This window comes from Trachurus trachurus (genome assembly GCF_905171665.1).
Source record: "Trachurus trachurus genome assembly, chromosome: 8".
Taxonomy (NCBI): Eukaryota; Metazoa; Chordata; class Actinopteri; order Carangiformes; family Carangidae; genus Trachurus; species Trachurus trachurus.
In genome coordinates this window covers 13063707-13090628 of record NC_139905.1, presented here as the reverse complement: position 1 = coordinate 13090628, position 26922 = coordinate 13063707, and the positions used below count along the sequence as shown (strand labels likewise).

General features: G+C 42.7%; 1 protein-coding gene across 2 annotated transcripts in view; it reads right to left on the bottom strand.

Moving 5' to 3' along the window:
- Positions 1–26922, bottom strand: part of LOC310990094 (inactive phospholipase C-like protein 2) — a 65624-nt gene extending 38702 nt beyond the window's left edge. The window contains exon 1 of one of the 2 annotated variants that reach the window (XM_083977333.1): positions 26259–26922. In XM_083977333.1, coding sequence (XP_083833459.1) covers positions 26259–26537 — 279 coding nt within the window. In that variant the 5' untranslated portion in view covers positions 26538–26922. Of the gene's footprint in view, positions 1–22076; positions 22131–26258 lie in introns of those variants that run through there. The other variant, XM_083977334.1, reaches the window with a different exon arrangement.

Below are 26922 nucleotides of genomic sequence, written 5' to 3'. Positions count from 1 at the left end.
ATGTGTGGGTGTTACAAGGGCATGGGGGGGGGGGGACTGGGGTCAGAACAGCTGTTGAGGGCTTGCAGAGGGATGGGGGGGGGGGGGGGGGGCATCACAGAGGAACACAACACAAAGCTTCAATAATTCAAGCAAACTATTTCCCCCTGTAGTGACAAATCCTGCTCAGTTGCGGCTTACAATAACATTTCTACTTTTAACACTGGAGGACCTAGTAATAACCCCCCCCCTTGGAAAAAAGGTTTTGTGTGTGTGTAATGTATGTATGTATATATATATATATATATATATATATATATATATATATATATATATATATATATATATATATATATATAGCGTAGAAGATATAATACTGTGTTTTTTTGAGGTCTTTTTTTTTGCTAAAATGAAAAATCTCAGTGATCTCAGCAGGATTTGAGGCCAGTCCGCTGGACAGCCACATGCAGTAGAGATCCTACAGAGAACTCCTCCCTTCATCCATCTGCTCCTCACCCATGACCCTCCCTTCCTCCCTACCTTCCTTCCTCCTTCCCTTCCCTCCTATTGGTATTATTTTTCCAGGTCTAAATAAACTCATCTGATGAATATTCCATCCTCACCAGAGCTAAATATGACCATCATTTATCTTGCGTTTTTGTTATTTCTCTCCGCCTGCACTGTTTACTAGAAGTTGTTCAATTACAGAGCTGTGCAAGTGGAAGCTCCTTTGTCACTTCCTGTACAAAAGGGCTTATTGTGATTTAACATGCTGCATCCGAGAGCATCCTGGCTGATTTACTACACTCATTAAGGACAACAGCTACGCCAGCTCTGCACTGCTGCTCCACTGTACAGGCTTAGTGTGCAGGAGGGATTTACTAGTACTGTAACACTGCAGCACGATGATAACAATACCACTCAAGTTTTACCACGCGGCTGGCTGTGGTGGACATTAGGAAGTGAAGAGAAGGCCGTCTTTACTCTATTAAAACTTTTCTTCGCTTTAGGTCTTTGGTGCATTACGAGGGCAGCTGAAGGACAGCACATACACACACAATTCTATACATGTAGACACACAACATAATGCTAATGCTTCAGCAGCTAATCTGATCAAACATAAGGAAGGTAGAAAAAAACCCACATACGTATATGCATAATCCTATAAGATTGTCATCAGCGAGCAAACATTATGTTAAAGCAGGACTCAGGGAAGATGAGGCAAGGGATTTGCTCACTTGCTCACGAGAAAAACAGGAAGCAGTCAACCACATACATACACATTCATTTTATATAGATCTTCACCACAGAGCAGCAGAGGACCTCTGCTCGCAAAACACTTTTCCTCATTGCTCTGTATACTATTGATTTCACAAATGCCTCCCTGAGCAGTGCCCACTCCCTATAAGCATCCGCATCCTGTCCTTCACATCCAAATGTTTTTGTGTTTTGTTTCGCCCCCCCCTGAGCGACAAGTGAGCAATGTTGTCAATCAAAATGCAGTTGACTGCATTTAAACCCAGATTACAATCAGCTGCCAATTTCTGGTACACAGGTAATTGAAATTCATCAGCAGTGACCTTTCTACATTGGAGCCGGCAAGCCATAGCGGCATCCAGCGTTTTATTTCATTCACAAAAACCTGTGTGTGATTGATAACAGAATAATGATGAACGGGAATAGAAAATAAGACCAACCAAATACAGAAAGCTTTTCCTCTATTTTTTGTTTTTTGTCTATACATTTATTAAATGAAGGACAGAAACTGAAATAGAAGGAGATTTGCAGGGCTAATGGAGGTTAGGGGAGGAAGAACAGATAACACAGCAAATCAGACAATGAATGAAACAGCTTTGTTACATGATAACACAGGTATGTTGGCGGGCAGTGTTTCTGCATTAAGATTTCCATTTATTTTTTGATAAGAGAACAGCTCAAGGTTGTATATTGATACTATGAGAGTAAATCAAAGCCTCGATCCACAGAGAAATACACAAAGCCTGTATTCAGAAACTGAGCCTTAAAACAAGCTGCCACTTCTTCTGTAACTTTGTGATGTCACAAATCTGCTATTTCATTAGTCACAAAACACTTAACACTCAACTCATATGACCTTGTTGTTGCTAGAGCTGCAGAGAGAAGCCAGAGAGAGATGGTTTATGGTTCTTAAAACCAAAAATACATCTTATTATCTTTTATCACTCCAACTAAAACACTGGGAAAGTGATAAAATATGTGACCTTTACAACCCATTTTGCAGATGAGAAAAACTGGGACAACTTTTTTTTCTGGGTGTTTCTTCTCTGGCTTTAGCAGCTGCCAGTGCTGCTTCTGTCCTCCACAGACCACAAGGTCAAACTAACAGCAGGGAGCCTCGATGTGGGGCATCCCTGCATCGTGCAAATACCCACCAAGTCCCATATTGAGACATCACGGGGGAAGGCTGATCCCAAATACATGGGAAGCAAACAGGAGATGAGTTCAACAGGGGGTGGGGGTGAAGTAAACACTAAAGTGGCCTGATCAGCTTCCCTCTGTCATGGGAGTAGGGAAGCCTTTTAAGATAACGCTTTTGTTGTTTCTTTCTAGAAGAAGCTTAGCCTCAGATGTTCATACAACTATTCATTGTAACAGCTTAAGAGCTTACATGTCCTGTGCAGACTAAGAAGCCTGTACACCCCCCCATCCCTCCAAAATAATATGGAACTGGCATCAATATCTCCTTTTCACCTCCAGCTAATACTTTCTCCTTTCAGCGTTTCGCAGCATGCACGACATACAGCATTGACGGACTGTTACATTCTGACTTCCACATGTAATGATTAACAGTCGAATTAATGATGGCTCTGTCGCATTAAGGTGCAGAGATATAATCTTCCTGTTCACACAAGTCCTACCATTTCATCATCCACACATGATATTTAAATCAATACCTGAATGTTATTAATGGACGTTTCATGAGTTAATCTGGCTGAGAATCTCTAGCAAATTCCAGTTTAAATTCTAATAAGATTTTACACAAATATATAAATTATTGGTCGCTCGTTTGATCATGTACAGTATTGCATATTATTTGGCTACCAAGACAGTGCTTTTCTGTGTTTTAGCCTGAGGGGTGAAATGAATTTGACATGTGAATAGACTTTACTATAAATTCTGTTCCATACAACAAGCTAATAGGCCTACATTAGATTACCCTACAATGTTACCCAGATAGCATATCAAGATAGATGGTAAGAGCTGAGGCATGAGCAATACACATAGATATGAGTTGTTTTAAGACATTAGTGGCTATATCTAAGGTTATTAGAGCAGCTAATTCGATTTACTTGAGGACTGTGGTGGGGTTACCGTCTGAAAGCATTGCTGCTGCAGTAGTTACATTGATTGTAGCATATGGTATATACAATGCTGCAGCAGGTGGTCTGCTGGAACAATGAACTGGAATAAGACATGAAAAGAACAACTTATCTGAAAACACTGTTATCATCACAGTTAAGCCCGAGGTTTTAATTAAATACACTTGTGATCCAAATTGATGGCTTTCCTACCGAGGAAGTTGGAAAAACTGATCAAGCAATGAAGTAACTCTGAGCACATGGGAAGTGGCCTCTCCCCGTGATACAATTTAAAACAAATTTAATAAAAAATAATCATATCACATCATTAGTGAGAGGAACACAGTATTGTCGCTTACCAACAAAGATAAAGTTGTTGTCTGGGAGACTGGTAGACTTTGGTATGAAATGAATCATCTGGTTTAAAGGGAAACTACGCAAGCCCAATTTGCAAACCCTCTTCCCGGCCATGTGCGTTTGTTTTCAACAAAGCTGGCGAGAGAGCAATACACGTAGTGATGGATAAGCTTATTCATCATATACGCTTTACGACGTGTACATTTGTGTTGTTTTATCTGTCCTTTCATACTCTCCTTTTGGAGCATTAATCATGAAACCTGTTTTATTGATTGCTCATTTCTTGATCTAGTTCTCCTGCGCTCAGCTCATTGCTAACCAACCACTGCTAGTCATCGAGCTAGTAGCTTTCTGAGATTTATTGTCTGTTTAGACAGTCATCCAACTTTTTTCTGCCGCCTCCTCCTGTTTCCTTGTTACTGTGCTAATTCAGTTCTACAGCACATTACTATATAGCCTTGCAGTGTTTTTTTTTAATAAATCACAAGCATTCTGGGTATTCTACAATACTGCTGGTTCATAGTTGCTTCCAGTAAAAACTTCAAACAAAATGAAATGTTTTCAACCTTTTACTGGAAGTGGGTTTAGCTTGTTGCATAGCTGTGCACTTACACACAACGGTCTGTGGTTTCTGTTGCTGTTGAATTTTACTGCACAACACTGAGGAGTATTTCTATTATTTGGTAACTAAACCTCAGAACTCATACTGCACTGTACTGTACAGTGGGCAATAACACACAACAGTAGTACCATATGTGTTAATCCAGCATTTCTACGGTAATTCATTAATCTGGGCTGTAGAAAGAAATGTACAAAGAGGTTAATAGAGTGGCCTGGCTGCCTAGCAACTCAGCGGTGCCTTTCATCTGTTAATTTACACTCAAAGAAGGTCAGCGACTCAAGAGCCAACAGAGGAACAACTTCAATCCGACAAAAAATGACAAGGATTGGCAAGGATCTATAGGCATACTGTATTATACAGTATGCCTATAGATCCTTGCCAATCCTTGTGTGTGTGTGCAGACACACACACACACACACACACACACACACACACACACACACACACACATACAGTATATCCTGACTACCAGTAATTCAAATTTGTCCTCTCTGGAGGACACTTGTAAACCTGAATATCTCCCACCCACTGCATCCTTTTGCTCTCTACAGAGGACATTTAGGGCTTTTCAATGATACCAAATGTGAAGGGGTGGGCGTTTGCTACCTTTCTCTTCCTGATTCAAGAAAATGGTGTCCGTCAGTTCAAGTACATTTTATTCGGGTCAGGGGTCGTGGCAGACATAATGAAATTTGGCAAACAAACACTGCACGTCTCCAAAACTTATCAGGCAGGTTTCCAGGATGCCAAGTAGCCTACTCATTTCAATGTAACAATTACCGATGAGAACCGGTGTCAAAAAGGAAGAAAAAAAAAATATCTCGGACTTCATGATCGATTACCATGGCAACGAACGAAGCTTCGATTTTTTTTGGATCAGCCCTACATGATATATTTTAAAAAAAAAACTTTTTTTTTTCAGTATTCTAATTACCTTACAAAGATTGGGGGGGAAATTGATTTTTTTCCCCTGGTAGTCAGGATATCAAAAATGTTGATATTTAAAGCAGAAGTGAGTGATATATTTGTGTTAATATAAGTCTTAAATAGTTATATCTTCCGACAGCAATCACTTACATAGAGTGTTTGGACTGAAACACGGGTCTCTCAGTCCCTCTGCTCTGCTCTGAGCCGAAGAGAAAACATTTATCGTATCCTACAGTTTTTATCCAATGAGGAGAGAGAACGGCATGCAGGGCTGTGTGTGCAGCCAAGGAACGCCGTGAATGTGGTGACGTAGCGACGAGGACTGTTATGGTGCGTTCAAGGAAACTCGTATTTTTCCGACCGTGAAGTGGTACAGTACCAGTTCGATCTGGTACGAGTTCACCGGTCGGAAGTTACGAGTGGCCGTTATAGTGACTTTCACCGGTAAAACAGGTCGGAAAAACACGAGTGGGTTGCCTGGAACGCTACAAAGTCGTAAGTTGTGACTTGAAGCTGTAATTTACGATTTCAAAAGCCTGCCTGGAACGCAGCATTAGCGAAAACGACCGGATCACTCACTTCTGCTTTAACCTCATGTCACATATTTTACCTTCTCATAACAATGAATCAACCCCAACATTAGGATTTCAATTCAGTTTTTCCATGGGTTACACCTTTATGCATGCACAAGATTACATGACAACTACGTCCTTTGTGCTCACGTCAGTGCAATAACATGATTTCCTTGATCAAGCAGGTGTTTTAGGGAGGCCAGGATGTGTCATATAACCGCTATAATTCGTCTATTCTAGTCAGGATTTTTTAAGTGGTTTTCCCCCTCATAACGTCTCCGGCACCACTCACCGAGACTAGTACATCCAGTTCCTCAGCTGTGCAGAGGTGGTCTGAAGGACACCAATCTCAGTGTGTGCCGCCAGTGCATGAGGAAAACAATGGACACGGGCAAAATGACTCATCCTGCTTTAACTCTGCCCAAACAGTGTGAAAATGCAGGAGAGGAATCAATACACAGGTTGATGGGGAGTGTGAGAGAAGGTAGGTGAAGCTGTGGGTGTTTTCTAGCACAGTGGCTAATTCAGACAGTGTGAAAGGCCAGATAATGAAAGAGCAAAGGGGGCACAGACGGAGCTCTGTTTGGAAGCCGAGGCACAAAAAGATCTAAATCATTTAAGAAAAAGTAATATCAAGCTTCTTTTTGTTCCCCTCTCTCACTTGATGTTCTCGTCAGTCTGCAGAGATTCATTCAGACATCATGTCACATCAGTGAGCTGCCATTAGTGCACTTACAGACTCTGTCTTGTGTTTCTCTCCCTCCCTCTTTCCCTCTCTCACTCCGAGAATGCTGAGTCAGCATGATGCAAAGTATAAATATTGACAAAAGCCTGCACAATATCATGTCAACTGGTCGAAAAGACATCAACTGCGATCCCGTGTTTAGCCTCCCGAGCTCGCATATTTTTCATCTTCCTCGCCTTTGGGTCACCGTGCTGTCCTTTCATCACCCAGGGTCCACTTGTCTGTTACTGTCCAGATGCACAGAGAGAACCTTATCACCTCACAGATGTCTCTGTCTCTCTCCCTCTCTTTCTCTCAGACAAACATGCGCACACAAATAAGGCCGACTCACCACTTTTTCCGGCTGATTGTTCAGCTTTCAGCTTCTGCTTTCTTAAAGTGAAGAGAAAACAACTTCCAGCTGCACATCCTCTTTCACTTTCTGTCATGCTCTCAACCCAGACACAAAGACGTGATGCTGCAACTACACAAACAGACGAAAATAAGCCTCAACTGAGCACAAAGGAGCTCATGCAATAATTCTAGTATCATCATGCTCATTGCTCATTTTTAAGAACCAGACCTCAATTTAAAAGTCATCAATAGCTACATTTACTTTTAATAAAAAACCTATTGCATAGATTAAAGTATACCACAACCTTAGTATCTGAATCCTTAGTAGCTGTAGTGCCTACACCATGGGGCTGTTTTTAATTTAAAAGCCTGCTACCTGTCATTAAGAAAATGTAGGAGTTGCTGCTGAGGTTTGGCTAGGGGTTAATTTAGTGCCACAGATATGATTGACGATACAATAGCACACACTGCAGCCTGTTGGATGCAGATGAGCTTTAATCAACAGCAGAATGAATTTTGATGGATGACTAAAGTGGAAAATCACTGGGTAAACCAGTCAGGTGGCGATGCCAGTCTCCCTTCAAGGAATAAATCAGATTTTTTGGAGGGGGTTGGGGTGGGGTTGATGAGAACACTGACACACAGTGGCTGTTTGACTAGAGGCATGAAATTATGTGCCTTCTCCATCAAACATCCTGCAAACGTGAAGAAATTCAGGAGAGGCATATCTCATTGATATGCAAGCAGCACTGCAGTCAGAGAGCAGGGACCTGAATGGGTTTTTGGAAATGTACCTGTAGGGTTGTCATTTCGACTTTTTCACAGGCACAATACAGTACTATGAATATAGCATGTCCTCCCGCTTCCACATCATGACCCCCATTTGCGAGATTCTCATTTCGAGACGACTCTGTGGGAAATGTTAAGAAGCCAGAGAGAGAAAGCTTTTTATTTTAACAAAACTCTCAGAACTAGCATTAGCTTAACTGCCAAGCTAAATCTGTCACCCGCAGTCGCCGTTCCAGCTGCTTTTGTCTACCACTGTCTGAATCTGCCCCTGTTATCGCTGTAAATGGCATAATGGGCCATGCAGCAACAGAGAGTTTGGTGGGTCAGTGAAGGTCTTGAGAGCCAAGCTGTTAGAGAAGCCCATATTTTCAAGATGGCAAGGACCCACTTTTCTCCTGAGGGAGCTGAAAAAATATGACTGAAATTGTTTGGAGGCACCCAGATCACAAAAAAAAAAAAAAAAAATGCTGCACTGGCATCTTTACAGATCTAAAATGTTGCCATATTCAGCTGTCAGTGGGCTATTCAGCTGATAGTCACCTGCCATCTGTGACGGACGGCAATTTTCACAGCTGACAGGACCTGCCATTCCAGTCACTGATGTTATTTTAGGAGGGTTGCCAATAAATCCAACCGTTTGTTGTTTACTGTGTCATTTCTGGGAGCTGCTCTGGTATTTTCTTTTCATCTTGGTTGTCTCTGCACTGGTATTTGTTCCACTTCATTATTAATTTGCCACCTGATATGACGTGTTGACTGGAAAGACACAAATGCATAGGTATGTGTAAAAGATTTCAATATACTGAACATATTTTATGTGTGTAACTCCTCCAGTGTACGGGGGCCCCTGTATGCATGTATGGCCCTTCCACCTTGCGGAGGCTGCAGGGATATACTTCACTTTACAGCCCCAGCTCAAGTCAATAGCATTTCCTGAGTGCGGGCCTCTATTTCAATTTACTTCCAGTCAAGAGCTCCATCAATAAGGGATGTAGCAATTGACCTGATACCACAAGCTTGCTAATGGCACTACATACATGACAGCCATAACAGAGGTATATCACAAAGCAGGGCAGGCACACGCACCACTACATCTCACAACTCTCTGTCAGACTGAAATCAATACTTGAAGTAGGGGAGGAGATGGTGGAGGTGCCTGGCAAGATGCTTATGACTGATAGCTGCCTGCCAGCTTCCTATATCACCTATGCAGCGTTGACTCTGGGAAATGTGATCCTCCTTCCTCTCCCTCCCCCTATCTCTCCGTTGTCTGGCGGCGAGTCGGGATATATGGGAGGGAGGGGCAGGAGCGGGAGGAGAGAGAGGAGGAGTAGCACAAACATGCTCTTACAAGGACAAAGTCCTGCGCAGACAGGAAAGCATTTAACAATATTAGCAAACAGTGTGTGTGTGCGTGCTTGTCATCTAAAATCGTCCTGGGATGTGCAGGTTTGGCCTTCACCTGTGTTCCACTCCGGCGCTCCGAGCATCACTGTTTGATAAACCAGCCTCTAATCGGATAGCTGCGCAGTTATCAGCTAATCTAATGGCGCCTGGCCAGCCTCAAGATTTAGCTGACCATCACGTCAACCCTCCTCCTCCTCCTCCTCCTCCTCCTCCACCTCCAGCTCCTCCTCCTTCCCATATATCTTCTTCCACCATCTATATGTGTGGCTCTGTCTTCTTGTAAACACCTCTCACTCCCTCCAGCTTTCACCTTGACCTCTTGGCCTTGATGTCGGCTATCACTATCTCTTTCCTTCTTTATCTCCTCCATTACCTGCACGCCCCCATACTTCCTGGCTTTCCCTGCATCCACAGCCAGAACCTCCCTTCCTCATCCTTTCACCTCCAGTCTTTTCCTCCCCTACGTCCGCTCTGCTTGTGATAGCAGGCAGCTCCATGAGGCAGCACACGCATGGATGCACACACGCACACACACATTATGAGTCCATCAGGGTCTCTGGAGTGTAGTGTGCAAGTGGCAGGTAGAAGAAAGGCCTGGTATTGTCTTGAGCACCATGGATGCTTCTTCCATGATTCACACAATAACACACACACACACACACACACACACACACACACACAACACCCTCCTCACAGCCACAAGCAATGTAAACAAAGACAGGCGAATGGGGAAATGCGCACCTGTTTCCCACACGAGCATGCACACATGTGCACGGCCTGAGGGAGTTTTATTAGCCTCAGCATGAGGTGTCTGTGAATACACTGTGAATACTAATTACCCGAGGTGGCAGAGATGACTGACATGCATTCGGTGTGCCTTCTCCCTTTTTTTTCTTCCTCGTTTACTAGATTTAGTAGTTTCCTGGAATACTCATTATTTTTCTCAGAACCAGAACTTCAATTGGTAACAATTGTGATCCCCCACACACACGCACTTCATTTGCTGTTACAAATACTCCAGAGCTGAATAAATAAACCTTATCAGATAAACATGAAGTGGAGCATCTTTTCTCTCAGTAATGAATTCCTCGAAAAAGGCTGGTTTAGAGGGATGAGGGTGCTCTCATTGCCTTCAGTAGACAGTCGTGGCCTAGTTTGCTTCCTCTGTCCAGTTCTCTGCGTTTACTGTCCCCAATGAGTCACTCCAGATTCAGAGCCTTACTGTCATATGGCATTGCACAATTAAATTGCTAATCCGCTGCACCTTCTGTTTGCAGTAAAACGCACAATAAGACTGTGACATTACAACCCTGATCATGGCGACGCTTATTTTAGCAGTTTATGAGTGTTTATGGGGTCCACTGACAGACGGCGACTTCCGTTGATCTGGCTTCTAATTGCTTGTGAATGCTCATCCTCTGTGTTGTGTAAACAATTACAGTAAAACGTGTGACTTGAATAAAAACTGAAAATCAAATGAGGGAAAAAAAAAGGAGAAGTGAGATTTGGCACAGAAATACAGTAGGATTCCTTAAAGCTTTCTTCTTCAGTGAGTCCATCACATAAGAAACTAAGACAAATAAAAAAAGAGAAGGAAAAGAAACCTCTGTTGCACAGCAGGTTTGACGTCAATTCCTCAAATATTTAGTGAATAATCAATAAATTTTTCAAGCAAGCATAATTTGAGTTATAGTTTCTCAAACATGACAATCTCCAGTAGTTATTTAAGTGTCTTACTACAGTATAGTGAGTGATGCAGCAATTATTAAAATACATAATCACAAAATGATTTAATAGATAATGAAAATAATCAATGGAGTATTAAATCCATTGCTCCACAACTATGAGTCATCTTCTTGAACACAGAAGAATAATCTAGTGATACATTTTTAAAGGATTCAAAATATTTAAGATGTTAAAAAGAAATTCATCAAAAAAATATTGGTTTTAAATTTGGATTTTTCAGTCCATGTGACTAAGAATCTCATTCTGATGGACAGACACACATTCACAGTTTTGTTTTGTCTGACAAACCAGTTATTACACTTCATTTCAAGATGGCACATTACAACTGCCAAGACAGCGCACACATTTGCGCGAGTCTCTCGAGGCAGACAGGATCTGCCCATTCCTCACTCAAATGTTTTTTTTCTTCAGTTGGAAACACGTTGTGGAAAAACTGCTTTTTTCATTTCAAACCTCTCAAGGATGGAAAGACTAGGCCTTCTTCATTATATTCAAGTCAAACGAGGACGGGGAGACAGGAGGAGGAGAGAAGGGAGCACCCTCATGGCTTCAATGAAGCATGTGCATGCAAAATGTATGGCACCTTCCCTCTCTGCCTTCATCTGTGTGTCGGTTCTTCTGCTTCGTGACTGGGCTGTTGGGAGGAGACTGTTCAGAATTACTGCAAACTCTAGGTGCTAATGGTCTACAGCTGAATAACAGACAGTTCCTCTCCATCTCTCCATCTCTCCATCTCCGTCCCTCCAACTTTTCATACCGCTCATCACCTCTTCTTGACTCTTCTCGATTTCTCTCCCTTTCTTATTGGTGAGCAGGAATCAACAGAGCAGTCAGGGGGCATTGATCTGTATGTCATTCCCACCCTGCTGGTCCAGCATGGGGCATTTAAACAACCAAGCCAGGCCCAGCAGTATTTAGTAAAACACTCACCCTGCAGTCTCAACAACCACCATTCACCTCTGTGTCCCTTTGTCCTTTGACTCTCCAGCTCTTGGTGACCACAGGACTCATTTTCATGGCCATGGGGGATTCAGACTCTCATAAATAGAGAGTTATTATCTAAGCTTTTTATTTAATTGTTTGTTTATTGGGTTTTTATGAGGATTTACTGGCACTTTCATCAGTGTTTCTTTAACTTAGTTTGAACATTTCAGTAAATACACTTTCTTGTGGAAAGTTGGATGAGCAGAGCCTCTAAAGCTCATTACAAGAGAAGTGTTGCTTTTAAAACGCATGTACAGGCTAGCTGTATCGAGTTGTTTTCAGTTTTGTGTTATGCAAAGCTAGCACATCATGACATAACACAACATCAGATCAGATTTCTCTTTTAATGCCAATTCAGTCTGCCTCTTACAGAAAAAAAACAACACTGAACCAAAAATGTAACCCTTTAAAAGGCAAACTAAGCAGATTTGTGAGCTTACACATAAACAAACTTGATTACTGTCATTTCATCTTTCTTGTGTAACACCTTCATATCAAAGTTGTGTGTGCTTCAGATGTTTTGCATCATTATAACCACAGTAAGAAGGAGCTCTTTATGAGAACTGAATTAGTTTGACTAAGATTCTTATGTTTATTTTTGGCCCATGCCGTGCCGTGTGCCACCCACACCTCAGCAGCCGCCAACCCACTGATAATCAAAAGCATGCGCGCACACACGCAGACACACACACACTGACCTTAATTCTCCTTGATTACCAAACCAACTTCCTTGTTGCATGAATGTCTGACCTTTTCACACAATCATACAGCCATTCACAATTTACTCACACTCATGTGCATACACCTACAGTACACCTCCAAGACTGCCATACACATGCAGGCACAAATAAAATTGGATTCCAGATACAGACCATTGAAAAGTCTCTTTCCTCCTCCACACCTCTTCCATATTAAAAAAAAAAGCTCACGACAGCGTGTGCTCCTCTTGCACACCTTGCTAAGGCTGTTGACAACTGGGTCACCCTGTGCTGAGAATTTGTACCCACTTACTCAGACTGACCTGCTCTGTTCAGGCTAATTGGAATCTGACATTATACAATGGCATTAATAAGGTGCCCAAATAGAAAGGACATCTTGGCACTAGGAATTTATTAAAGAGCCATACTACTAGCTTAGCATTTTTTCCCCCCATTTACTAGAAATTGCATGATTTAGATTCATCCAGTTCCATTATTAGTTGCAGATTAATTCAAGTGCTCGAGGCAAAACAGACATATTTATTTATTGTAACAACCAACCAAATCAACCATGCATTTTTCATTGTTGATTTTCTAGGGGTGATTTCCACACAACATAGTTCAGTAAATTATTTTTTCCCCAGAGGAATATCCTTCAACAAAGAGTTTTCAAACAGCCCCTCTTCACAGCTCTGTTACCTTAGAATGACAATGTATCCGAGTCAGCATATTCCCTGGCTCTGTGGAAGATAGCACATCAATCTTACAGTACAGTGTGCTATCAACTATGGTTGGCAATTAAATATAGTGAGGGCGAAAATATGGAAATGTGCAAAACTGAATTGTGAAGTGAACCGCAGGGGTTTTACAGCTCTGAAATGACGAAGGGTTTTTTTTTTTTTCACCACTTGACTTGTCCACTGCTCTGTGACTTTTATTGACCCTTCCTCAACTCATTCCTCCTCTAGCTGTGAGCTAAAAAAGGTGTTTGCTTCTCACTGGGAGGCTCAGCTGGAGCCACAGCAGCCCCACAAGCAGAGACAAACATCAGGTAGTGGAAATAATATTCGTTTTAGATCAGCATTGAGCCAGCATCACCTGTCACGCCGGGCTGCATTTACGTGTACAAAGATGATGTGATTGCAGAGGCACTGGCCTGGATGTTTTTTGTTTTTTTTTTACTTTATGTTGACCGGGCAGAACCTTGCAGCAAAACGTTATGTCAATTTTTTGAGTGAATTGTAGACATGCTGAAATATTTCAGTTTATATCACTAACTTTAGATGCTTTGTATTGATCTTTATATGATAAAACACAATGTATTAAGTATCGTCAAACCCGAAATTGGTCTTGTGCGTGAATTTGAACCTTCTTTTAACTACTTCTTCATTTTTTATGACAAAACCAAAACCAATCAACTCCCTTTCTGTCACCATGGCCTCTCAGTCTCTTCCTCTCCTTACTCCGGGGTAGAGCTGACAGTATAGTATCACATTCCACAGTGTTAAGTCTGGTTTTCTTTCTCTCAAGACCCCTTTGCATAGACTGCAAAGAACACACATAAAATCCCTCATTTTGAAGTCACAGCAAAGCCCGGCCTGCTCCCCCTTTCACACACAAACTGTATACTTGCAGAGAGAACATAAATATACAAACTGATACACAGTACATTCACCAGCTGAGGTCTGGCAGGCCGGAGGCCCACAGCGGAGAGAGGGCTGGGATCGTATGAGAACCCCACGCCTGATCCTCCAATCCCTAAACTCATATCTTATATATTCCTAAAGCCGAGTGAAGCCCTTCTCTGTCAGTGACTACACACATCCAGTACTGCAAACCACACACACATACATACACCAGCATGCAACTTCAATTTGTGTCTCTGCAGCTTAAACAGAATGCATTATTGACAGTTTCATCTACTGAAAGTGTGTTTTCAGCTTTGAGGGGGAAAGCTTTCTCTGTGTGTGTGTGTGTGTGCAGCATCAGTGGAATGTATGAGTGACATGCCCGCGCTTGCACTGTATCCTGCAGAAAGGCACCCTGGGGCGTTAAAGAGGACAACAAACAACCTCTTTGACAGCTTTAAAACAAGCCAGTGGCAGATGGCCTCAGAAACATCTGCACTAGATTTAGGATGAACAGCTAATTCATAATTAATAGCAATGTTCTCAATGTAAGAGGAAAGTTTAGTGTGAGACATATGAAGTTAATTTGGTTCCCTCTCATTTTCCGGTTGCGTAGGCGCCGCAGTTTAAAAATGGCCCATGGATAACGTCACACGTTTTTTTTTTAAAACGTGTGGGCAGCCGGTTCAACTACCAATACATTTCAAAAACATTAAAAAAGTGAAAAACACCTGAGAACCACAAAACACAGAGTCAGCATTTTCTCATCTTGGATTTATATTCAGCAATATTGTACTAGAACAAACTAAAACTCACTCTGGATGGTAGATCACATGGTAAAGATGATTTTAAATAACACAAAAATATAAAAAAGGGTCAATTATCGCATTAAAGACAACAATATAATCGTCTATCGCATCCCCTACAAACACACACACACACACACACACACACACACACACACACACACACACACACACACACACACACACACGGCCCATGCGCTTAAAGCCCATCATTTCTTCATCTTCTGCCATCTGTGCCAGGCAAAAGAGAAAAATGGTACCATCTGTGAAACGCTGGCAAAGTCTGTGTACCGCTGGCTAATATCAACCACAGTGGCAAAAAGATAAAAAGATGTAGAGTACAGCTCAGCGGACACGACCTGGCTCTTGGCTCCAACGACAAGCAAGCAGAGGGAAATGCACACAATTAAAGGTTGAATATGGAGAATGCTTATTAAAAGCTGTATTTCTTTAAAAAAAAAATGTGTTTAGAGGGGTGCAGAACAAAAGTATTGCTTTTCCATAAAAAAATAGATGTAGTCCTAAAGAAAAATCGATGGGTTCAACAATGACTTCCTGCTAAGCCTCCTCCCAGTCGTGTGCATTTGTTTTCAACAAAGTCTTTGATAATCAATCAATGGATCGATGCATTATCATATACATGTTATGATGTGTGTATTTGTGTAGTCTTATCTGTCATAAACAAGAGATTACGGCCCTAACAACTGTGTGTTATACTTGGCAACCGACTGTTGGAATTATTTTTCTGTTTTTGCAATTCTGCTCATTCTCCAGACTCAACCTTTAAGCATAAAATGAAGAATCAATCATGTTTATTCACATAAAATACAAAACCTGAACAGAACAACTAAAAATTGAAATGGGCCAGTTGGTAGCTCAGTCTCACTCTGAGTGAGTGAGATGCTTTCTGGTGCACAATTAAAAAAAATACAAGCAAAAACCAAACAAAAGAAACAATATGGTGAAAAGTGGAGAGCCAGTGATGGTGTCAGACAGAAAGACAATGGGGATGGATAATGTTCGGTGCATATTGGATTGGCCAGGTGCAAACAGCTGCTCTAATGCCAACTCTGCCAACCGGGCCTGATGGGAAAATGAACAGAGGCAACAACCAAGGACGCGACAAGCCTGGAAGCCGAGGCAGAGCCTGTAACACACTACTGACACTGCTGCCAGCTGCTGCTTTAGTGCTACGGTTGCACATTTGGTGAACCTGGTCACATGATGTCATTTTAGCAGCAGTACGATGTCTCAGTTTGACTTTTAGATGGTGCATTATGCATTGTGCACAGAAGTTTTTGCACTGCACTGCACTGCACAGTCAATCATAACACTAAGCCAAAAACATGCCAGTGGCTCTGTGTGGTTGAACCCCGGCAGCTCAGCACTGCTCTGAGCCAAAAGCTGAGGTCTGCCCGTTAACAATGGTGTTAACAATGTCCACATTAACGTGCAACCTCTCTACAGCCACACTGACAATAGTCCTCATGAGGCAATAGTTATAGTTAGCTTGTTCCTTCATTTTAAATATTTACACTTTAAGGCCGTTTACGATTTTCAGTAACAAAGCCAAAACAATGAATAAAATCTGTGGTTGGAAAGTTTTGACTTCAATGTGAAACTGTTTCATCAAACAATAAGAGAACACGACAACAGATCACACCGGATATGCCTACTTCAAATGTTTGATGTTTTTTGAAAAATATATATCTATATCTATTGAGGTTTGACACCCAAGCCCTGTTAGTTACATGATTGATCATAAGATAATCTTTTAATATTGTCTGTCAACAACCTGAGAGCGCAGCAGGCTGCTCTGTTTTTCAGATCTCATGAAAAGAAAAAAAAAACATTCAGATTGGTTGAATACAAGATCAAGTCTGTGATTAAAGAAAAAAAAAATCTATAAATAAGCCGAGATCTGAAGCAGACTGGAACCTGACATGGTGAGAGGTTACACAGAACCAAAGAGCATGAGGAACGCAATGAAAAGAAATAAAAAAGCAAATACAGCAAAGCGGAGCAGACAGAGCCCTGGAATAACACTGGCACCCACACCGGCCAGAGAGGAATAATGTAAGAAACCAGACAGCATAAGAAAACCAGAGGCAATCTTTCTTTTCAGTAGCTGCAGAAGAAAAGTCTCCACTCAAATCTGTGGGAATTCAAACCTCCAAACACAACTTTACACTCTTGCATAACCACTGTATTTGACCTGTGGTGAAATAACACAAACACGAACGAACGTTGGCAAATGATCGATATCATTAACTTCTTTGCACTCATGATCACATCTACAGATAGAACACACTCACACACAATGTGACACTTAATAATGTCTACGATGTCCCAGTGTCTCACCGCCTCTCACATGCCCTCACGCAAATCCACCCACAAGGTCAGACGGTCAGAAGTTGCATCACTTCCTTCCTCCTGTAATTCTCCGGCCTTATCTTCCATTATTAGTCTTCATTCATCTCATTGTGTTTTCTCAGGACGTAGTTGTCCTGTGTTCTGCCCTCTGTCACGTTCAGCCTCTCTCCTTCCCCTGAGAAAAGCTTGCTGCATGGAGGCTGCTGGACTCACTATTAACATTCACCACCCTACCAATGCTTTCTATACCAGACTGCCTGCAATTGAAAATGACCACACACATGCACAGGGATAAAAAAAAAAAAAAAAAAAGTACATACACACACGTCCTGATTCATCCATCACGCCGTTCCCTCCACTAATCGTTGTCTCCCTGTTCTGATCTAAAGCACGGAGATAACTCCACCAGACCACAGAAGGAGGAACAGAAGAATGAAATGGTGCGGACGTGAAGACAGTGCGCTCCCTCCGGCAAGCCAAACCTCACAGATTGACTGTCTGAGGAAATAAAGCGAGGCCGATGAGGACCTGGCGCCGCTTTTATTTTGCCGTCCCCTTTCTGCTCTTTTTAATTTCAGTTGCATTATGAGAGAAGCTTGAAGAAACAAAGCCTTCTCCGTTTGCCGTGTATACATCCCATCAGTGGGATTACTTGGGCAAATTCGCACTTCATGTCTGTTTTTCCATTGATTCTGCTGTTTATGCACGAGGCAATCAATCAGCTAATGTAATTGTACAGAAGCACGAAATGTAACATTTTCTTTTCCCACGACGATTTCGTCAGTCAGATATTTATTGAATTGAAAAATGTGCATGGACAGAATCTGCAAATATTAATGTGTGCTGCTCCTTTGGAACCGACTGTACGTGGTTTTCTTTATTTTGTTTAACTTAACTTCAATCACAAGTTTAATACCGTGCCTCAAGCTAATACCAACACCTTCAATAAAGTCTTTTTTACAAAAGAGCTCCTACTTATGCACTGAACTGATTTACTGACTCAGGTGCAGTTTCCCGGCACTTTATGATCTCCTAGGAGTCTAGTCATCCTATTAGGTGGATTGATGAACTTCAGCTTGGGTGCATTACTAACCGAGATTTGTGAAATCTTTTGGATGTTTTGCATAATGAGCTACACTTCAAAGTGAGACGTGTCATACAAATCTAATACTACTATTGCATTTTGAGAGCAGTCAAGAAACAAAAATCCCTGATTGCAGCTGATATCCTGAGTCATCCGGCCACACAATGTTTTATTGGGCTATTACACACAACAGAATTGCAAAATGGACATGCAACCTTTTTTCTTATTTTACTGATTGATCATTACAAACTGTTTCATCACCCTTAGTCACACAGTAAAGCTTCTGAGTGTAGTGTCACATCCCTTTCCTGTCTCACAGCACATTACTAAAGGAGAAAAAAATGTGATTGAGAGGAAGTGCCGTATGTTCTACAGGAGGTTAAGAAAAAAAAAACATGTCAGAGCAAAGCCAGGTGGAGCAGCTCTCACAAACATATTGTCCTGTTCATCCATCAGACCCCTGTTCTCCCTTTGCCAAGATGAACCTGGGAAATATCCAGCTTGACAAATCTGAATATTACTCATCCTTATTCATGCCCTTGAACTGACAATAGCTCTTCTGGTAGAGTCAATATCATCCTGCGAGGCTGTAAATACTGCACGGCATCGTCTCTTGGTCAAAATGATGCCGTGCCAAGGATGATTTGCCTGATGATTTTTCCCTGTCACGAGGACCACAAATACTGTAAAACATCAGCGGCCTGCTGTCGCCGTGGTTTCATCACTGCTGCACACCTCCCACAATGATCATCAGGATGAGGTGTCACCCAAAACACATTCCTGGCAGTGTCCAATCAGATCAATTGTTCTCAAAGGAAGAAAAAAAACTCCCTTTGCTGTAACTGAGGTTCCAGCACAAGTCATTGCCCATTAAAGGGATAGTTCAACATTTTGGCAAATTGGCCCATTGCCATAATCCCTATAGTCATAGCAGTAGGTTTGTTACTATTAATTGTCGATGTAAGCTATTTTTAGAACGGCGGAGCAGAGCCGCGAGCTGCTCAGAGCTACGCTACGGAGGCTCATGGGATTTCTTGGTTTCCCTCATCAAACTCTTCAAATACACAATTCAACAACTCCAAAATGCTCTCGTGGACAAGTTGTGACCTGCACATTCACCATGCTATGAGATAATAAAGGAAAGTTATGAGACATTGAGTTGTTTTCGAGGCAAATGCAGAGACTGCTTGCTGAAAAACTGTCCCTGAACGGGAACGTGGATCTGCGGTTTTGCATGAATTTACCTTGAAAACAACGCGAAGAAAGGAGGATGAGGAAACAGCGGAAAAACTCTCATGATATGAGAGGCGGGAAAAGTCAGATGCTCCAAATCCTTCTCTGAGATTCAATAGTATAGCTTCAGTACACATTCAGCAAATCCACATTAGTGCTGTAACAATGTAACTGCCTGTAAATAATAGGGACAGGATCACCCTGATCTGTTGCAAGTCTACTGTTGCGGAGTGTGTTTGAAAGCAAGCCTCTGATAAGGCCTCAGATAAACTCTCCACATCTCCAACAAACACTCAAGCTATGGCTCTGATCTATTTAACTTTTCCTTCACCCCAGATTTCGTCTCCTTTCTATACTTTGATCTTAAAGTAAATGGCAGCAAAGCAGCTTCAGGGGATCAGACAGTTTGGAGAGACAAAGAGAGGTTCAAATAACACTGAAATAAAAAAACATAAAACATGCATAAATCACAGCTTCTCTTTGTTTAGATCCACTGCGCGGAGATGTTAATGTCTCTTGTTTCTAGGAATGTGTGTGTGGCTCTTGAGCTGGGTGTTCCTCTGCCGGTGACCTTTATAAAACTGTTGATGTTTTTGCTCCTCTGTTCGACGCTAAACTGCGGATCCCAACACAAAAGAGGTCTATTTGAGATTGTTTGTATTTTGCAGATTGCCGCTTTGAGACAAGCAGCCAAGAGAGCAGGCGATGATTCAGCAGCCCCAGACGCCTGTAATCACCACCTCACATCTTCTGCTGCCTTTTCAACGCAGTGCAGATCTCTCCTTTCCAAAAATACCCAAGCATTCAGTACGGGGTGCTGCTGCAGGAGACATGGGAATTACTTGTGCTCTTCAAAGTCCTTAAAAGGAACGTGCGTTGTGCCCTAACTTCTGGGATCTCTACCCATATTCCATTACTTTAAATTACATTTCTGGAGGAAGCTCTCATTTTTACATAAAGCCTGTGATAAGAGCAGTGAGGCGTGGATAGGCTCTTATTCCAATTCTCATCACCACCATCATCATCATCTCTGATGGTCCCACTATATGTAATCAGTGTTATTTGTTCTGGCTTGTACTGAGGCGTCCTCCGTCCTCGAGGGGATCAGCCAAATCTCACATTAGGGAAACAATAGCCTGGAGCGGAGGCAGCCTGAAAGAGGGATCCATCAGGGGGCAGAAATTTAAGACACTGCGCTCCTGTCTGACAAATCCCCTACAGCTACGCTGCCATCCAGGTGTCACACAGGTTAGTAAGTACACTTTGGAAATGCCACAAAGGAATACTGTGAATTCGGGGCACCTCCTGAAAAATGATCCAGTGCAGCTGAACACAAACCAACACACTGCATGTATAAGAAAAACAGATTTCATGTGGTGCATTACATTTCACAGAAATCACCTATAATAATAGTTTTGATATTAATTAGTTAATTGCTGCTGGATTTCTTGATCGTCATGGATTCAATCAGTCATGAGCTTTGCACCACAGTAAGTAAGCATTAAGTAAATGTTTGCAATTTTCTGTTTCTCTTGGTTTCAATGGAATACTTTTGGTTTTTCATGTGTTGATCCACTTTTGCTCTAGAATACATTGGAGGGCATTTATCACAGAGCTCACAAATCAATGAGAAAATGATCAATAATTGTTAGTGGCAGCAGCCCTAAAACAAAAGGCTGGAGACAATAAAGTATACTGTATATCATCTATCTATCTATCTATCTATCTATCTATCCAAGGTACCTACAATGCAACAATAAGGCAGCACCAAGAGGCCATCACTAACGAATACTTCATAAGATCATTGCTTTGAAACTATATTCAGGAATTCATCAGGCTGCGTTTGCCAAGCAAACATCGTTAAAATCATTGACAAATAAGTTCTTTACTGACAAAATCATTCCCACATCAAGTGAGTTCAAACAGTCGGGGATATCATCATCATAATCATCATCATCAGGTTGCAAATATTCAGCCTGTGAGAGGTGTAGACAAACCCAAGGTGGTACCGGGGAGCTGATCCAGGAGGGTTCAAAGGCAAAAAAAAAACAACTTGCCATGCAGAAGATGTGGTCTCTCCCCCTCTATTTGCATAGGTCTGTATTTGAGTAGATAAACAAATGCTCTGGCAGGCAGCTCAGCTTCCACGTCTGTCTCGCAGGTGAGGCAACGACTGAAAATGTGATGAAAATCATAAACTGACAAGAGAGGGGGTGAAAACGCCACGACAGTTAACATCTCATTACAAATGTGTGGCATGGTGATGAAATGTGTAGCATGAATGCCTTCATGCCAGACTGAACCTTCATCACACATCATAACAGGACAGGTTGCACCATTTATCATCACATTTTCACAAGGATAACTTGCCCTGTCGCAGCGGAGGAATCGCCCCGAAATGATCCTGCACGGGGAACATTCTGGTAAAATTGCATTAACGACCCGGTGACCATACCTGACATCAATCTTGGCGAACCCCTGTGGGATGAACTTGAATGCACCATTAAAAGGACTATCCACCCATCAACCTTGGGCAGTTATGAAAAGCACCGATGTGTGCATGGTCAGCTGGAACAGCGGGACACCACAGGTCCTCTGTTGAGTCACAGGCGTGATGCGTGCACACGGCTCTTATCAGGGCCAGAGGTGGTCAAACACAGCACGGAACTGCTTTTTCTATTTATACGGTCCATGAGAGTGGGAGGAGTGGGAGGAGGAGGATGACTTTAAGATTGCAAGGAGTATTTCAGTGCCTTCGCTTATCTGACTACATTTTTTGGATGAGGGAGATGATGCATGTGAGCCAAAATTATCTCTGCTTTTAACCCAGAGGATTTTCTGTCCTTGAGGAAACAGGAACACATAGTTTCGCAAACTCTCTCTTTAAACTACAGATACCAGATTTATTTGACCTAAATATAACTTGTAAAACTCCGAAAGTGAAACTTGAATCATTCATCATTTAAACCTCTTGTAAATCAAAGAATCAGCCTCGCATCTCCTTCCTCTAGGATCTTCCCTTCTTCCCTCACTCCGAGAAGCTTTCGCTCTCCTCGGCCGAGAGGATTGACTCCTCGGTAAGCCAATCATTTGTGTCAGCCTCTTATTAAGCATCCTAGTAGACTCTTGAGCTGATGAGGGGTCACGCTCGGTCAGTCCGGTTCAAATCTATTAGATGAGGTCACGAATGGAATGGTGAATTGATATCCTGCCACTCATGGAGGCACATTGTGGAGGTGGATGGATTTATGCAAGATGGACTGATGTACCATGTGATCTGTATTGATCTTTATTCACAATGGCCATTAACAGTGTTACATTACTGCTCATTATGACTTTTTTGGGGGGATTACTTAAACTGTGTGTGTGTTTTTTTAGTTTTTTTAGATCTCTGAAAATAAACGTTTGACCTTTCAACAGCTGCTAAGGTTAAAGACTACAGTGTGCAAGGAAGCGAGAGGGAAAGTGGAGAAATGAAAGAAATGCCAAATGCTTAGGAGACTCAGCTGAAAACATGTTGCCCTTTGATTCTTGCTAAAAAATCCTGTTTGCTCCCTCTCTACTTGTGCCGGTTGTCAGTTCCCTCCGCCCAGCAGCCCAGCAGCCAGGCTGGAGCCGGCCTTGCAGCTGTCCACAGTCCGGCATTACGTAACAGGGCTGCATCACAAACCCCCCCTCCAGCCACTCTGCAGGCTCTCCACCATGACACTGTCACCCCGCTGAGGAAATGACAAGAGGACAAAGTTGGATGCCTGCTAGGGGGACAGACACACAAACCCCCCCTCCTCCTCTTGCAAGGTTTGCTTGTTGAGGGCTAAGTTAATGAGGTAACGCAGAGCTGTAATTGCTCATTCCCCCCCAATATGGACCCTTAGCCCCTTCACCTATTATAGCTCCACTCGAACACACAGCAAAGTGCTGCTAAAGTGTAGGTGGGCGCGCTGATGCTATACATGAAGTCTAAAGAATGGCTGACCCAGTTTTCTAACATGCTCTGCTCGAACAGCGTGTGCATGCGTGTGTGTGTGTGTGTGTGTGTGTGTGTGTGTGTGTGTGTGTGTGTGTGTGTGTGTGTGTGTGTGTGTGTGTGTGTGTGTGTGCACACATGTCGTGACAGTAATATGTGATGCATCCTTCTAGAGGTGATCATAAAAAATTCTGCCTTTCTCATGCGTACACATCTGCAGAACAGGTATCCAGCAAACTTTTGGCTCTGAACATCTTAATGTTAAATACTACAACCTGTTCTACAAGACTATAACATGTGATTAAAAAGAGACAGAATGACTGCAATGACATTTACTGACTGGATTATACTGACAGACATTTCTCTTGTTGAAAATTGCCCCTGAGAAGGAAAAGACATTTGTGGAGTGGTGAGGTGAAAGGAAAACTGCAATCTATCAACATGCACACAGCACAAAAAATTCAATGTTAGTTCAGCACAGTGTGCAGAAGTGTTTTCTACAGCTGCGAGAGGTGGCTTGATATAATAGACAATTGCACAACCTGTGCACAATGCATCAGCATACAACTCCCTGTGCTTTATCACTTCAGTCAGTTCTGTCTTTCAAGATACAAGGCTTTCCCCGCACACACACATAATGTATGTCCGTAGTCAAGTGCAAGTGCAAGCGCAAGAGCCACGCAAATGCCAGCACACAACGCCGTGGTCATTACATGAAGGCGACACTCAACATGACATGAGCTGTGAAGATCACAGGACGCCGATATGTCTGAATTCAAGATATTATCGCATGGATGATTTCCTCCCAGCGCAGCGAGGTCATGGGTCACTTATTGAAACTCCATAGCCTCGGGTACAGTGCTGGATTTTAGTGGAACTGCGTTGATGAATTCATTTTGTAGAGGCGTCTGTGGTTATTTCAGTAGACAAGACAGTGGAATTTGCTCACACTATGCTAGCAAAGCTCAGCAGGAACACTTTCTAACACCATATGAACATGGTATTCAGAGAAGCAGCCTTTGAAGATCTGTTATCAATCATATTTAGACAGGCACAATCCCCCCCAAGGCTTTCCTGTCTAGTTTTGCTCATGAGACACACAGAGGTGGACTGATTGTTCTGTGGGAAGAGGAGGGATTTAGGGCTTTGGAGACGTACAATATTTGTGTGTTGTGTAGTTGTGTGTGTTTTTCTTTTTACATTCAATGAACACATGTTTGTAGTAGTAGAAAACAATAGTAAATGAAGAGGAATAGCTTTATGGTTTAAAAAAACAAAGGGATGTACTTTTATTTCGATGCCACTGAACTGACAACCGTGAAGCAGCAGCAGAATGCGGCAGACCTGATGGTCTGTATCCACCTGTATGTCTAAACGCTGTTTGTGGGGGAGTGCATTACCTTCGCTCACATCCACAGGGAATCTAATAATGGGGGTAACAAAGAATTAGCCAGTGTTTTGTGTCAGTTGCTAAGCAAACTAGGTCTGATATGGCAGAACGCAACTCTCCAGTGTGTCCCACCTACGCTGCTGCACTTCTATCTCCAGCAAGGACCCCATGATGCCGCCTGTCATGCTACCAGTCTCACTGTGTTGTCAGTGTCAAACCTTCCTCTGTGGTACAAAAAATAAAATGGGTTATGGGTTATATGCACTTTAAGTAAAGTTGTCATCTTGCTTCTGGGGGCAATATGGACCCAGATCAGTTAATTAACCTCCAGTAAAGGGAGCTCTGATTAAAGCTGGGAAACCATTAGACATATATTAAAATAACACTACTTAAAGATAGAATATGGAGAGAGAGAGAGAGAGACTGCCTGCCTGTGGCCCACAAATCAACTTTATATCAAGTTAAAGTTTTTAAAATGTGTGCACATTCTCTTTCTCCAGGACCTGCCTTTAGGTTTAAAATCTAACCCAACTGCGTACTGCAGTTCATCCAATAAAAAATGTATTATTCTCGCTATAAAATTCACCACATAGCCTACCACAGCTGAGTATGAGCACTATTACTAAATCAACAACTAAAAATACCTCAGCTCATGGCATGATCACTGTAAACTCCCACACAGAACAGATATACTACCGCTCATTGGTGTGTTACTCTACTGTTACTGTATGCTTTAATGGGGGAGTGATATGGTAAGTGCAGGAATAGAAGCTGATTCTGAGGAATGCAAACTATAGCTACCAGGCTCCCTCTAAACTGCTACCTGTCTGTCTGGAGAGTTGGAGTTAACTGAACTGAAGGTGATCACTACAGCAGTTTGTTTCATGCATATTGGGTTTGTCAAACACAAGGACATCCACATGTGAAGCCCAAAATACAAAGGATGCACTGGGGAAGCCTTGGCTTTACCACTTCTATTTCTGATGTTGCAGCAAATGAGGGTATTAAAGTCTAATTCAGGGTAATTCCTTTGTAACTTCTATGGAGGGCTGCCAAAATGAAAGCTGTTTAATGCTCGTGTTCCTCTGGTTCCCAGCGGAACTCTGAGGAACCCTCAAAGTCTCTGGCCCATGGTTTTAGGTAACTGGGGATTAAGGTGCATTTTAAAACCTTATTCATGCTTTGTTTCTCTAAACTGTGACACAGTCAGTTAATAAATGCCCATAGTGTCACCTTGAGAACCGTTGACAAGGAGAATTAACTGTTTCAAATCGACTAACCTTCATGATGCCGCAAGGCGTGTTTCCAGCTCCCTGACTTCTCTCGGCGGAATTATTACGGCTGGCACTCCCGGTCCTTGGACTGCTGTGCTCCCGGTACCGTCCGTTGGTGTAAACTCCCTCTGCCCCGTAGCCCTGCTGGCCGGCGGCCGACACCTCCAAGTACGCCCGGGTGCCGGTGGTCGCATCGCCGGTGATTCCCGCTGCGTTGGTCGCGCCCTGGGCTGCGGGATCCAGAAAATGTCCCGACACGGCATCTGAAGTGTGTACCCCTGCCATGGTCCCGGTGTTACAGCACAGCCCACCCCTCCGCCGTGTAAAAAGAGCCCATTTTCTCACGGCACAGTGGACTTGTTGACGTCCAGGTCGGACCGTCTCGTCTGAAGCCGGATGGTCACCCCGCTCAGCAGTCCTGGTGAAGACGCTGCTGTACCCCGCACGCGACCTTCTCCCTCCGACTGAGGTTTTCTGGAGGCGCGTGCGTGCTCACAAACACTGGAGACACTGAGTTGTGGTGAGAGGGGTTTTCTGCCCGCTACCGCTTGTGTTTACTGTCGTCTCCTTGTCCTCAGAAAAATCTGTTTCTCTCACCACGTCCCCTTGTGAACACACTCACACACACACTCTCTCTCTCTCTCTCTCTCTCTCTCTCTCTCTCTCTCTC